General features: G+C 24.1%; 1 protein-coding gene across 6 annotated transcripts in view; it reads left to right on the top strand.

Moving 5' to 3' along the window:
- The window catches only part of LOC109608805 (IQ motif and SEC7 domain-containing protein 1), a 63,571-nt gene that overhangs the window by 15,877 nt on the left and 33,231 nt on the right, over positions 1-14,463 (top strand). For 3 of the 6 annotated variants that reach the window (XM_020025353.2, XM_020025354.2, XM_049961088.1), the window contains one exon: positions 3,606-3,945. The exons of the other annotated variants lie outside the window; for them this stretch is intronic. In XM_020025353.2, the coding sequence (XP_019880912.1) occupies positions 3,683-3,945 (263 nt within the window). In that variant the 5' untranslated portion in view covers positions 3,606-3,682. Of the gene's footprint in view, positions 1-3,605; positions 3,946-14,463 lie in introns of those variants that run through there. 6 annotated transcript variants of the gene reach the window in all.

The raw sequence follows: 14,463 nt of genomic DNA, 5'->3' as shown, positions 1-14,463 counted from the left end.
CTCCAAGGACTTGCGGAGTGACGTCACTAGCGGCAGCTAGCTCGCCTTCTAAACTGCAACCTTTTCGTTCCATGTACCATTCGGTCAGCTGACATTTAGTGTTGTTCGTGTTTTTGGTGTGGAGCGACTTGTTGATCCGCGTTGTTTTCCTGGTTTTGCGGGAGTACTGGCAGTAAGTTGTTTTTGGTGGTCGATCTGAGTCCCAAGTGTCGATTTGTCCCGTTGGCCATTCGTACCGTGTGGTAAACCAATTAACCTTATCTGGTCATATTAGTTGTTATGAAATGTGTTTGTTAAACGGACTGAAATAAATTGCATATTGGATCTAATTGAAGACAAGTGTTTCTGTTTGGTGTGGCTTGCAGTTTTTTGAAAGGTTCAATCCTTGAACCAACTGTTTTATTTTCATAAATGTTTTGTTATAAGTATGAGTATGTACCTAATTTAATGTAATACATATAATAAACAGTAAATAATTAAGGCCCAAACACCCAGTTTTGAAATTTAATGTTATTGAACTTATATCTAATTTTATCTAATGGTCCATAATTATAAAAAGCGTTTCAGTAATTTACTTTCTGTCATTTAATGACATGTTCCAAGATATTGATTTGTAATTTAATGTAACAGTAACGTTTTCCCATTTAATATTTAATTTGATTTGCTTAACGTTACTGTTACAGGAATTGTAATATTCTAAATTTTTCAACATAAAATGAAATTTGTCCTTTACTCTCGTCATTGAACTAGAATCTAACATGTCTATTTTTTCTAATTGCTTATAATAAAAATAAAACATATTTTACGTCACTTAATGGCAAGTTTTTATATATATATATATATATATATATATATATATTGAATTTGTAATGTGACGTATTACATTGCTGGTAAAGTGGCAATAAATTTTCTTGTTTAATATTCAATTGAACTGAGTTAACGTCATTCTCAATTGCACTCTAATATTTTAAACTTTTCAAATTTTCTGACGAGGAAAGCAATCTGTTTACTTCTTGAAGTGATTTTATAAGTAAATTTGCCTTCCTTTGTTTTTCTTACTGATCATTATAATAAATCTTTATTTTACGTCATTTAATGACAAGTTTCAATATTTGTAATTTGACGTATTAAAGTCTAATTTATAATTATCTGACACGAAAAACTGTCTGTCGACTTTTTAATTTAACTTACAAGTAAATATAATCGAAATATTCAATTTTTGTTATTGAATTTCTAATATATATATTTTAATAATTTAATTTAAGTCACTTAATGACAAGTTTTAATATTTGTAATTTGACATATTAAAGTGCTCCCAAAGTGACGATAAAGCTCCTCATTCAATATTTAATTCAATTTAATTATGGTCATTGTCAAAAGAATTCTAATATTTTAAACTTGTCAAATTTTCTGATAAGAAAAACAATCTGCCCACTTTTTAATTTGAGTTTATAAGCAAATTTCATCGAAAACTCCTTTTTTGTAATTAAATTTCTAGTATATATAATTGTATATAATAATTCATAATAAAAAACATTTTAATAATTTATTTTACGCCACTTAATAACAAGTTTTAATATTTATATTTTGACATCTTAAAGTGTTCCCAATGTGACGATAAGCTTCTCATTTAATATTTAATTCAATTTAATTATGGTCATTGTCAAAAGAACTCTAAATATTTTAAACTTTTCAAACTTTTTGACAGGAAAATAATCTGTCCACTTTTTAATTTGATTTTATAAGTAAATTTCTTTCTAAAAATCCCTTTTTGTTATTGAATTTCTAATATATTTAATTTTATCTAATAATTCTTAATAAAAAACATTTTAATGATTTATTTTACGTCACTTAATGACAAGTTTTAATATTTGTAATTTGACGTATTAAAGTGACGATAAAGCTCCTCATTTAATATTTAATTCAATTTAATTATGGTCATTGTCAAAAGAAACGTAATATTTTAAATTTTTCAAACTTTCTGATAGGACAACAATCTGTCCACTTTTTAATTTTATTTTATAAGTAAATTTCTTTCTAAAAATCCCTTTTTGTTATTGAATTTCTAATATATTTAATTTTATCTAATAATTCTTAATAAAAACATTTTAATGATTTATTTTACGTCACTTAATGACAACTTTTAATATTTGTAATTTGACATATTAAAGTGACGATAAAGTACCCCATTTAATATTTAATTCAATTTAATTATGGTCATTGTCAAAAGAACTGTAAGATTTTAAATTTTTCAAACTTTCTGACATTAGAACAATCTGTCCACCTTTTAATTTGGTTTTTTAAGTAAATTTCATCGAAAAATCTCCCTTTTTATTATTGAATTTCTAATATATCTAATTTTATCTAATAATTCATAATAAAAAACATTTGAACAATTTATTTTACGTCATTTAATGACAAGTTTTAATATTTGTAATTTGACATATTAAAGTGCTCCCAAAGTGACGATAAAGCTCCTTATTTATTATTAAATCCAATTTAATTATGTTTATTGTCAAAAAAACTGTAATATTTTAAATTTTTCAAACTTTCTAACAGGAAAAACAATCTGTCCACTTTTTAATAATTCATAATAAAATCATTTTAATAATTTATTTTACGTCATTTAATGGTAAGTTTTAATATTTCTAATTTGACGTATTAAAGTGGTCCCAAAGTGAAGAATCTCATTTAATATTTAATTAAATATTTTAAACTTCAAATTTTTTGACGAGAAAACAATCTGTCCACTTCTTGACATGACCTCATTAAGTAAATCAGTTCAAATCCTTTCCTTTGGTTATTGAACCTCTGACATATCTAATTTTATCTAATAGCCCATAATTAAAGAAAAACGTTCCAGTAATTTATTTTCAGTCACTTAATGATACGTTTTAAAACATTGTATTTGTACCAAGTGACGATAAAGTTTCCCATTTAATATTTAATTCAATTTTATTAACGTCATTATCTCAAGAACTCCAATATTTTAAACTCCTCAAATTCCCAGACACGGAAAACAATCTATTAAACTTCACGATATGACTTCATAAAGTAAATCCGTCCGAAAAATCCTTTCCCATTGTGCCCCAACTCCATTATCAGTACGCCAAAACACTTTTGTCTGCGAACCCAGAGCACGGTTAACGTCCCAGCTAGGTCCATACAAATTTTATCCGTCTCAGGAAATTAAAATTTTGTCCGTTGTCGTTTATGTTATGGGCGTTTAAACCGATTGAAAAATTAATTTCCGATTCCGGTTATTAGAAAACTGCAATCTGTAATTGCGATAGGCCGACTGGATGTTTTAATGTGTACGTGTGCTCGGCCAGTTTTCACACCGTTCTACACAAGAGTTACATGCCGGATTATGTTACGAATGTGTGAACCGATTATATAATCGTAACATTGTGTCTTGGGAACATTGAAGCCCTTGCCAATCAAGTTTTCACATGCACAAACATCGATCGAGGTTTTCTTAACAAAAATCGACACTTGGGATTTTTATCGTGCATAAACAAGGGTCTATAAATAAACGAAATTTTCAATGAGCCGATTTTGTGTCGGTTCACGTGAGCCTCAGTAGTTGACGGTCTATCTTTCAGTGTGTCTGGGCCTCATCGTTCGTTCGTACGGCGTCAGTGATGTGCGGTTAAGTTAGGTGAATAACAGAGGTGTGAAAATGCGCGGACACGCTTCGCCATCCCCCACGTACCGCTATCTGCCCCAGAGACAGTTGAGTCCTTCGCCCAGGGGTGGACACTCGGTCACGTCGGTGAATGACATGTGCGACAGGACCGTGGTGAGGGTACGTAGGTCGGGAATGCAACAGGAACGAATCAGGGTCGTTTGCACCACCAGGAGACAGCACGTCAGCCGTTTGGTTACAGTGTCGGACGTTTGTCACACGTTGCCGCCCCTTAGGAAGCATGTCACCATCATCAGGTATAAAATATATATTTTGATGGTGTCTTTTTGTTTTGTTCTTTAAAAAGGTTATGCTTGCACCTATTTTATTTAATTTTTGTTTTTTTGGGGGAGTTCAGCCGACTGGAAACTTTTAAACAGGGGGTAGTTGTTGATGGAAGTAGGGTACCGATAAGAAATGGTACAAATTTACGACAGACATAAATTTTATTCGTATTTTTTTTATTTTTATTGTCCCATTTGCATTTTAAACCTAAAAAATGTTGGTAAAAAACCTTTAAAAATTGTTAAAATCAATTATTTCATAAAAATATGGTATTACAACAAAAATAAAAGAGCATGAAACTTTTTTTTATATATAAAAAATACTAAAAATTAATTAAAATATTTTTTATTAAAATTTGAAATTAATAATGTGATTTTTTACAGTTAAAAAATTGGAAAATTGTATATTTCCAGTGTGAATAAGTTCAAGTAATTTTAATCTAATGCACTTATCCTTTCCGTTATCGATTTATTTTTGTTACTACTTAATCGTAATAAATGTTCCATGGATAATCTTATCGATTGTATTAAATGTAAGCCGAGGTAAAATAATTATTCTATAAAATATTATTTTATAGTACAAATTTAAGTGTGTCTCATGAAGTTCAAATTCACGTTTGAATAATTATATTTTTAACAGAAAATATGTCATAGAAAATTTAACAAAGGCATATTTGTTTGTATAAAATTTTTTAATTAAATTATGAGCTTACTTTTAATTATTTTTTTTTTATAAAAATTTAATACCATTTTTATCTCATTTTGAAGTATTTTATAATGTTTTTTTTAACCTAAAAATAGTTTTGAATTGCTTTTAATTTTTGATACTTTAACTTTCCTAATTTTAATTTTAACGGTTTAATACTTATTTGTAATAATTTTTTAATGATTATTTGATAAAATATTTCTCATAGTACAAATTTAAGTGTCTCTTTTGTTCTTATTATCATATTGTATATTATTTATAAAATCTATGATAAATGTAGGATTTTTTTAATCATTTTAAAGCATATTTAATTGACGAAGTCATATTAATTATCCTTATATTTACCTAAAATTATCATGTTTATTCTAAATTATTCATTTCTTATTTTTAGATATTTTTTAAAAAAGTATTTTCGAAAGAAATTGTGATAAAAATCATGACAATTATCAAAATATTTCAATTTTTGTTTATCCAAAATTATCATTTTGTGTTTTTTTTAGAAATTTGATAATTTTAAAAAAGTATTTTTAAGAGAAATTATGACGAAAATCGCGATAAAATTATTCGAAATTATCAACTATCAATTTTTGTTTATTCAAAATTATCCTTTTGCTTATTTTTAGGAAGATATGAGAGTTTTAAAAAGAATTTTTTAGGGAAATTGTGATAAAAATCATGACAATTATCAAAATATTTCAATTTTTGTTTATCCAAAATTATCATTTTGTGTTTTTTTTAGAAATTTGATAATTTTAAAAAAGTATTTTTGAGAGAAATTATGACGAAAATCGCGATAATTATCAAATATTAATTTTTCTTTATTCAAATTCAAAATTTATTATTTTTATGAAATTGTTAAAACATTATTTTCGACGGAATTATTAATTATCAATTTTTATTTATTCAAAATTATCCTTTTGCATATTTTTACGAAGATATAATATTGTTAAAAAAGTATTTTCAATGTAAATTATGACAAAAATCGTGATAATTATCAAAAATTATCAATTATAAATTTTTATTTATTCAAAATTATCCTTTTGCTTATTTTTAAGAAGATATGAGATTGTCAAAAGAGTATTTTCAATAGAAATTATGACAAAATCGTGATAATTATTAAAAATTATTAATTATCAATTTTTACTTATTCAAAATTATCCTTTTGCTTATTTTTAGGAAGATATGAGATTGTAAAAAAAGTATTTTCAATAGAAATATGAGAAAAATCGTGATAATTATCAAAAATTTTCAATTATCAATTGTTGGTTCAAAATTAACATTTTGTTAATTTTTAGAGGGATTTGATATTATTAAAAGAAGTATTTTTGAGAGAAATTATTAGAAAAATCTCGTTAAATCTCAAAAATTATAAATTATCAATTGTTTTTATTCAAAATTATACTTTTGCTTATTTTTAGAGAAATTTGAGATTTTTAAAAAAAGGTTTTCAAGAGAAATTATGAAAAAAATTCTGATTTTTTTATTCAAAATTATACTTTTGCTTATTTTTAGAGAAATTTGAGATTGTTAAAAAAAAGGTTTTCAAGAGAAATTATGACAAAAATTCTGATTTTTTTATTCAAAATTATACTTTTGCTTATTTTAATAGAAATTTTAAATTGTTAAAAGGAAGGTTTTCAAGAAAAATTATGACAAAAATTCTGATAATTATCAAAAATTATCAATAATAAATTTTCTTTAAGGATATTTTTAATAATTTTATAGAGGTATTAATAAAAATTTAAATAAACAAAATCTGATTTTTTACTTGTATTATCTTCTTTTATTATATGTTTCTGTTTTCGTACATTTTCCCATAAAAAAGACCTTTTTAATTTAACAACTTACTGGACATTTTTATTTTTGGCCCAAGTAGTTAGTTACAACAAATTTTTATTTGACCATAATTTTGTTTTCACTGTTTCAATTTCCCACAATAAAAAAATTCTTTGCAAATATTTTATATAATAAATATTCTATGAACAATTTAAATTTTTAAGGTATAAAAAAATATAATAAAATATATGGCTTACAAATACTATACAGTAGTAAATAAAAGAATTATTTTGTGAAATATTTAATTTTATATTTTGAAATTTAATTTTGAATCTGTTTTTTAATCATTTAAACAGATTTTTTATGAAAAAATATATAGAAAATAAGCTTATATTAACTTCTTTTATATTTATTGGTAATTAATTGTACTTGAAAAAATTACAATTTGTAAATATATATATATATATATATATATATATATATATATATATATATAAGATGTTTTCATAAAAAAATATTTTTTTTTTTCTTAGTTTTGACGCAAGATAATTTTTTATATCATATCTCCAACTTCCCACAATAAAAAAATTCTTTACAAGCATTTTATATACTAATAAACATTCCATGAACGTTTTAAATTCTTACAATTAAAATTATAAAATCCGACATGAGTTACTGTAGTTTTTTTTTGCTTACAAACACCAGACAGTTATGAATTGTAGGTAAACCCAAAAACAAGAACTAGTTCTCGTTAGTTGTTCAGTTACAAAACTGTCATGAACATTATCAAAACTGGAATATTTTATCTGATTGTCTTTAAAAGGTCAAATACGAGTATTAAAACAAAAAGAAAAAAACAAATTGTACTGTTTTATAAACACGGGCTGGATGTTTTTATTTATAAATAAATGCAACAGGATATCGAGATTCAGAATCAATATTTTCCAATTGAATTAATATCCTCGTTTTGTTGTTTTGACGTCGTCGTCGTCGTCGTCGTCGTGAAGTTTCCATTCGACTTTGTACTAATTCGATTTTATTTATAGAAATTTAATGACGGTCCAATTAATTTTCTAGTTTTATTACCAATTATTCATCGTTATGCGGATTGGCTCTTTCATGCGGTTTACTGGTAACATCCAGTCGCCGTTTATTTTCGTCGTCGCCCGGCTCACTTGAGGGCCCCGTCGCCGTACCAGCAAGCGCACCCACCAATTTTTTTTTTTTTTTTTAATTAATGCACATCAATTTCTCCGTAACCGTCGGTCGCCCGATTGGCACACATTCCGTCCGTGTTTGTGTGCGTACGCCCGGAAAAAAATTTTGCAACACGTAGAAAACAATATGTCGTGCCTAATTCAATTGTTGTGTCGAAACGAATGTTTAACACTTATCGACGAAAAAAAAAAAATGTTATTCAACGCTTTCCTTTCGCGCAGCGCCAATACGAAACGGAAAGAGACCGGCTTGAAATGATTGTCGTGTATGCGGAGTTAATGTAACACCATTGTTACAAATGGTTACGATGGCGTGTGACGCCCCGGTATCACATAAACAATTAGGCTATTAGTTGACACGGGGGCACATTACCCCAAATTAATTGTGCGTACGATCAATTATCAGTTGGTGTTTAACGAAAATGGTCCCTTTGCTTAATTATGGTGAAATTTGAGATATTTAGGAGAAATTATGTAATGAAATTATCAATTATTGTTTATTCAAAATTATATTTTTCCTTAATTTGAGGGAGATTTAAGATATTTATTCAAGAAATATTATAACAAAAATCATGATAATTATCAAAAATTATCAATTATCAAAAATTATAACTTATAAATATCAATATCATTTTTTGTTTATTCAAAATTACCCCCTTTATTTATTTAAGATATTTATTCAAGATAAATCGTGATAAAATTATGATAATTATCAAAAAATATCAATTATTAATTTTTGTTTATTCAAAATTACCTAATTTTAGAGATTTATTCAAGAAAAATTATGACAAAAATCATGAAAATTATCAAGAATTATCAATTTTTTTTATTCAAAATTACCTTTTTGCTTAATTTTGGCGAATTTTTAGATATTTATTCAAGAAAAATTATAACAAAAATTATGATAATTATCAAAAATTATCATTTATCAATTTTTATTTATTCAAAATTACCTTTACTTAATTTTGGAGATTTAAGTTTCCAGAGAAAGTATGACAAAAATGATGATAATTATCAAAAATTATCAATTATCATTTTTTGTCTATTCATAATTACCTTATTGTTTGATTTAGAGAGATTTAATATATTTATTCAAGAGAAATTATGACAAAAATTATTATAATTATCTAAAATTATCAATTTTTATTAATTCGAAATTACCTATTTGTTTAATTTTAGAGAAATTCAAGATATTTATTTAAGAAAAATTGTAACAAAAATCATGATAATTATTAAAAATTATCAATTATCAATTTTTATTTATTCAAAATTACCTCTACTTAATTTTCCAAGAGGAAATAGGATATAAATCATGATAATTATCAAAAATTATCAATTATTTTTTGTCTCTTCATAATTATCTCATTGTTTAATTTTAGACAGATTTAATATATTATTCAAGAGAAATTATGATAAAAATCATGATAATTATTAAAAATTATCCATTACCATTTTTTATTTATTCAGAATTACCTCTACTTAATTTTGGGGAAATTTAAGATATTCAAGAGAAAGTATGACCAAAATCGTGATAATTATCAAAAATTATCAATTATCATTTTTTGTTTATTTATAATTACTTCATTGTTTAATTTTAGAGAGATTTAATGTATTTATTCAAGAGAAATTATTACAAAAATCATGATCATTATTAAAAATTATCAATTATTATTTTTTTGTCTATTCATAAATATCCCATTGTTTAATTTTAGAGAGATTTAATATATTTATTCAACAGAAATTATGACAAAAATCATGATAATTATCAAGAATTATCAATTTTTTTATTCAAAGTTACCTCTTTACTTAATTTTAGAGAGATTTAAGATAATTATTCAAGAAAAATTATAACAAAAATCATGATAATTATAAAAAAATATCAGTTATCAATTTTTATTTATTCAAGGGAAATTATGACTAAAATCATGATAATTATCAAAAATTATCAATTTTTATTTATTCAAAATTACCCATTCGCTTAATTTTAGAGAGATTTTGAGTTATTTATTCAAGAAAAATTATGACAAGAACCATGAGCATTATCAAAAATTATCAATTATTTTTTATTTATTCAAAATTACTTCTTTTTTTTTAATTTTAAAGAGATTTAAGATATTTATTCAATAGAAATTATGACAAAAAATATGATAATTATCAAAAATTATTAATATTTGTTAAATTGTTCATATATTCAAAATCGTTATTTAGTTATTTTTCAATATTTCTATTAGTTATCAATTTTTGATATGTTCCAAATTTACTAATTATCAGTATAATTAGCAAAAATTATCAATCAGTTTGTTTATTTTTAAGGAGATCTAATAGAAAAAAATCTACATGTGATTATTCAGAAAATTTAAATAATTCAATTTCTGATATTGTCGTAATTGTACTTTATTGTTTTATTTTTAAAGAAAATTTGAATAGTTAAAGAAGATGTAAATCAAATCAAAATGTGATATTATCTGGATAAATATCAAAATTATCAATTATTAAATGTGTTATATTTATTCATATTTTTTTGTTTATTTTAAAAGAGATATGGCAAAGTTAATTAATTAATTAAGTCAACCTTCGTTAATTATCCTAATGATTATCAATTTTTAATATATTCATAATAATTATTGTTTTAATTTAAAAAGAAATGAAAAGTTGAAGAAGAAATGAATAATTCAAGTTATAATTATCCTGATAATTATCAGAAATTATTAATTTTTGTTATGTTCAAAACTATCCTTTTACTTATTTTTAAAGTAATTTAGTGTATTTAAAAAGGTATAATTCAAATCAAAATTTCATAAAATTGTGTTGATAATATACAAATCTTTTTTTGCTGAAGTGAGATTATGACAAAAATCCGGTAAATTATCAAAATTTATCAATTATCAATTTTGCTTATTTTTAAAGAGTGATTAAAAAATATAGTTATTATCTGGATAATTATCAAAATTATCAATTATTAATTTTGTTATATTCATTCATATTTTTTTGTTTATTTTAAAAGAGATATGGCATAGTTAAAAAAGTTAATTAATTATTTAAGTCAACCTTCGTTAATTATCCTAATGATTATCAATTTTTAATATATTCATAATAATTATTGTTTTAATTTAAAAAGAAATGAATAGTTGAAGAAGAAATGAATAATTCAAGTCATGATTATTCTGATAATTATCAAAAATTATTAATTTTTGTTATGTTCAAAACTATCCTTTTACTTATTTTTAAAGTAATTTAGCGTATTTAAAAAGGTATAATTCAAATCAAAATTTCATAAAATTGTGTTGATAATATACAAAACTTTTTTTGCTGAAGTGAGATTATGACAAAAATCCGGTAAATTATCAAAATTTATCAATTATCAATTTTGCTTATTTTTAAAGAGTGATTAAAAAATACAGTTATTATCTGGATAATTATCAAAATTATCAATTATTAATTTTGTTATATTTGTTCATATTTTTTTGTTTATTTTAAAAGAGATATGGCATAGTTAAAAAAGTTAATTAATTATTTAAGTCAACCTTCGTTAATTATCCTAATGATTATCAATTTTTAATATATTCATAATAATTATTGTTTTAATTTAAAAAGAAATGAATAGTTGAAGAAGAAATGAATAATTCAAGTCATGATTATTCTGATAATTATCAAAAATTATTAATTTTTGTTATGTTCAAAACTATCCTTTTACTTATTTTTAAAGTAATTTAGTGTATTTAAAAAGGTATAATTCAAATCAAAATTTCATAAAATTGTGTTGATAATATACAAAACTTTTTTTGCTGAAGTGAGATTATGACAAAAATCCGGTAAATTATCAAAATTTATCAATTATCAATTTTGCTTATTTTTAAAGAGTGATTAAAAAATACAGTTATTATCTGGATAATTATCAAAATTATCAATTATTAATTTTGTTATATTCATTCATATTTTTTTGTTTATTTTAAAAGAGATATGGCATAGTCGTAATTATTCAGATAATTATCAAAAACTTAAGAATGATCAAAAAATACAGTTAAGTCGAATTTTGATAATTTTCCAGATAATTAAATCAAAATTAGAAAATTACCGGATAATCATTAAAATTCATTTGTCGTGTCGAATCGAATGTTTAACAATTATCGAAGAAAATAGTTATTAACGCTTTCCCTTTGTGCAGTACGAAACGGAAAAAGTCCCACTTGAAATGATTGTCATGTATTCGAAGTTAATGTAACACCATTGTTACAACAGTTACGATACACTGGCGTGTGACGCCCCGGTATCACATAAACAATTAGGCTATTTATCAAACGAAGGGGGAAACATTACCCGGTTATTTATTACCGATGCCGAAAACGGACCGTGAAAAAACTGGAAACTCTCAGTAACACCGCACGTGTAATCACGTGGGTTTCGTATTAGTTATCTTTCATTAATGGCCGCTTCTACTTACATAAGTTTATCGGATTACGTAAGGATGTTATAAATCGATTTCTAGGCGATAGCTAAATTTATTCGGAACAGATGTTCCTCCGATAGATACATCGACGTGTGATGAAACGGAGCGGCGCCGCTTTTTCTACGCCACTGAAGAAATGTATGTAGGTTTGGGCACATTAAAATGGCCAGCGTTGATCAGGACAAAGTAATGGTGCGGTGCGTGCATGCTAATTAGCGGACGAACGGTATACGTACTCGTGTACATGAGGTTAAACGTCGGTACGCGGCCCTTGGTCACTCTGTTTACTCTTTACTGGGTCAAATTGGAGGGTCGTTCCGAATTGCCGGCGCTAATCACATCTGAACACAGGTCTTAAATTGTTAGTGGCTACGTCTTAATTTACTTTAAATGGGACTGGGTATTTTTTTGGTTCGTTCCTGTGTGAAGTCGGTTGCGAAATTGGCTCACGCCTGTGTGCCTTATTTCTAAGTTGGACGGAGCTAATTGGTGCCATGCTAATAACCAATAATACGAAACATAAATATTCCGTTCGTGCTAATTTGAAGTGCATCCATCGACTTGTATACATAATTCATTGTTTCACTTATACCATTTTCAAAATGTTGTTAACCTTTACACCGTTGAGTCACGGTCTAAGTAGATGCTGCGCATACCTAGATCATTTTTTTTTTACTTGACCAATGGAGGTGAATGTAAAAGAGAGCGAGAATTATTGAAAATGAGTTCAAAAGCAGAATCTGATTTGATATTAAAAACTTAATTATTAATTTATAATTTATTTCAAATCATTATTTTACAGATTTTTTTGAAGATTATTGAGGATCTGTTCTTATATTCAAAATTCACTTATATTTATTTAGAATTATCTGGTTTAATTAAAAAAGGTATAATTCAAATAAAATTTAATAATTTTTGGTGATTATCAATTTTTGATATATTCAAAATATGATTTGCTTATTATTAAAGAGATTTTACATGAGAGAGATCCATATGTTTTAAAAAGATAATCAAATGAAAATTTGATAATTATCCAAATAATTATAAACTATTATCAAAAAATAAAGCTGATTCCAATGAAAAATGAACAATTATCAGATATTTAAAACTGAAAAGAAGTTTAAAATAGTCACAGAAAGTATCATTTATTTCAAAATTTTTGATAATTTTCCAGATAATTATGAAGTTTTGATGTTTTCTAGACAAAAAAATCTCTCAAAATATTATTTAACAATTATTAAAAAGATCTACTTGTTTTAAAAAGATATTTAAATGAAAATTTGATAATTATCCAAATAATTATCAAGAATTATCAAAAAAATTAAACTAATTTAAATGAATTTTTGCTTTTTCTTTTAAAGACATCTAAAATAGTTACAGAAAATATCATTCATTCATTCAATTTTTCAGATAATTATGAAGTTTTGATGTTTTCTAGATAAAAAATCTCTCAAAATATTATTTGATAATTATTAAAAAGATCTTATTTGAATGAAAATTTGATAATTATCCAAATAATTATCAAAAATTATAAAAAAAAAACAAAATAATTTAAATGAACTTTTGCTTTTCCATTTAAAAAAATCTAAAATAGTCACAGAAAGTATCATTCAGCTCAAAATTTTTTATCATTTTCCAAATAATTATCAAGTTTTGATATTTTCTAGACAAAAAATCTCTCAAAATGTTATTTGATTATTATTAAAGTGATCTACATGTTTTAAAAAGATATTATTTAAATGAAAATTTGATAATTATCCAAATAATTATCAAAAATTATCAAAAAAAAATAAAACTAATTTAAATGAATTTTTGCTTTTTCCTTTAAAGAAATCTAAAATAGTCACAAAAAGTATCATACAGTTCAAAATTTTCAATAATTTTCCAGATAATTATCAAATTTTGATATTTTCTAGACAAAAAAATCTCTCAAATTTTTATTTGATTATTATTAGAGGGATCTATATGTTTTAAAAATATATTATTTAAATGAAAATTTGATAATTATCTAAATAATTATCAAAAATTATAAAAAAACAAAATAATTTAAATGAACTTTTGCTTTTCCATTTAAAAAAATCTAAAATAGTCACAGAAAGTATCATTCAGGTCAAAATTTTTTATCATTTTCCAAATAATTATCAAGTTTTGATATTTTCTAAACAAAAAAACTCTCAAAATATTATTTGATTATTATTAAAAAAATCTACATGTTTTAAAAAGATATTATTTAAAGAAAAATTTGATAATTATCCGAGTAATTATCAAAAATTATTAAAAAATAAAACAAATTTAAATAAAATTTTGCTTTTTCTTTTAAAAAAATCTAAAATAGTCACAAAAAG

This window comes from Aethina tumida, chromosome 1 (assembly GCF_024364675.1).
Source record: "Aethina tumida isolate Nest 87 chromosome 1, icAetTumi1.1, whole genome shotgun sequence".
Classification (NCBI taxonomy): domain Eukaryota; kingdom Metazoa; phylum Arthropoda; class Insecta; order Coleoptera; family Nitidulidae; genus Aethina; species Aethina tumida.
The sequence above is the reverse complement of the archived record's forward strand: the minus strand, read 5'-3'. Positions and strand labels throughout refer to the sequence as shown.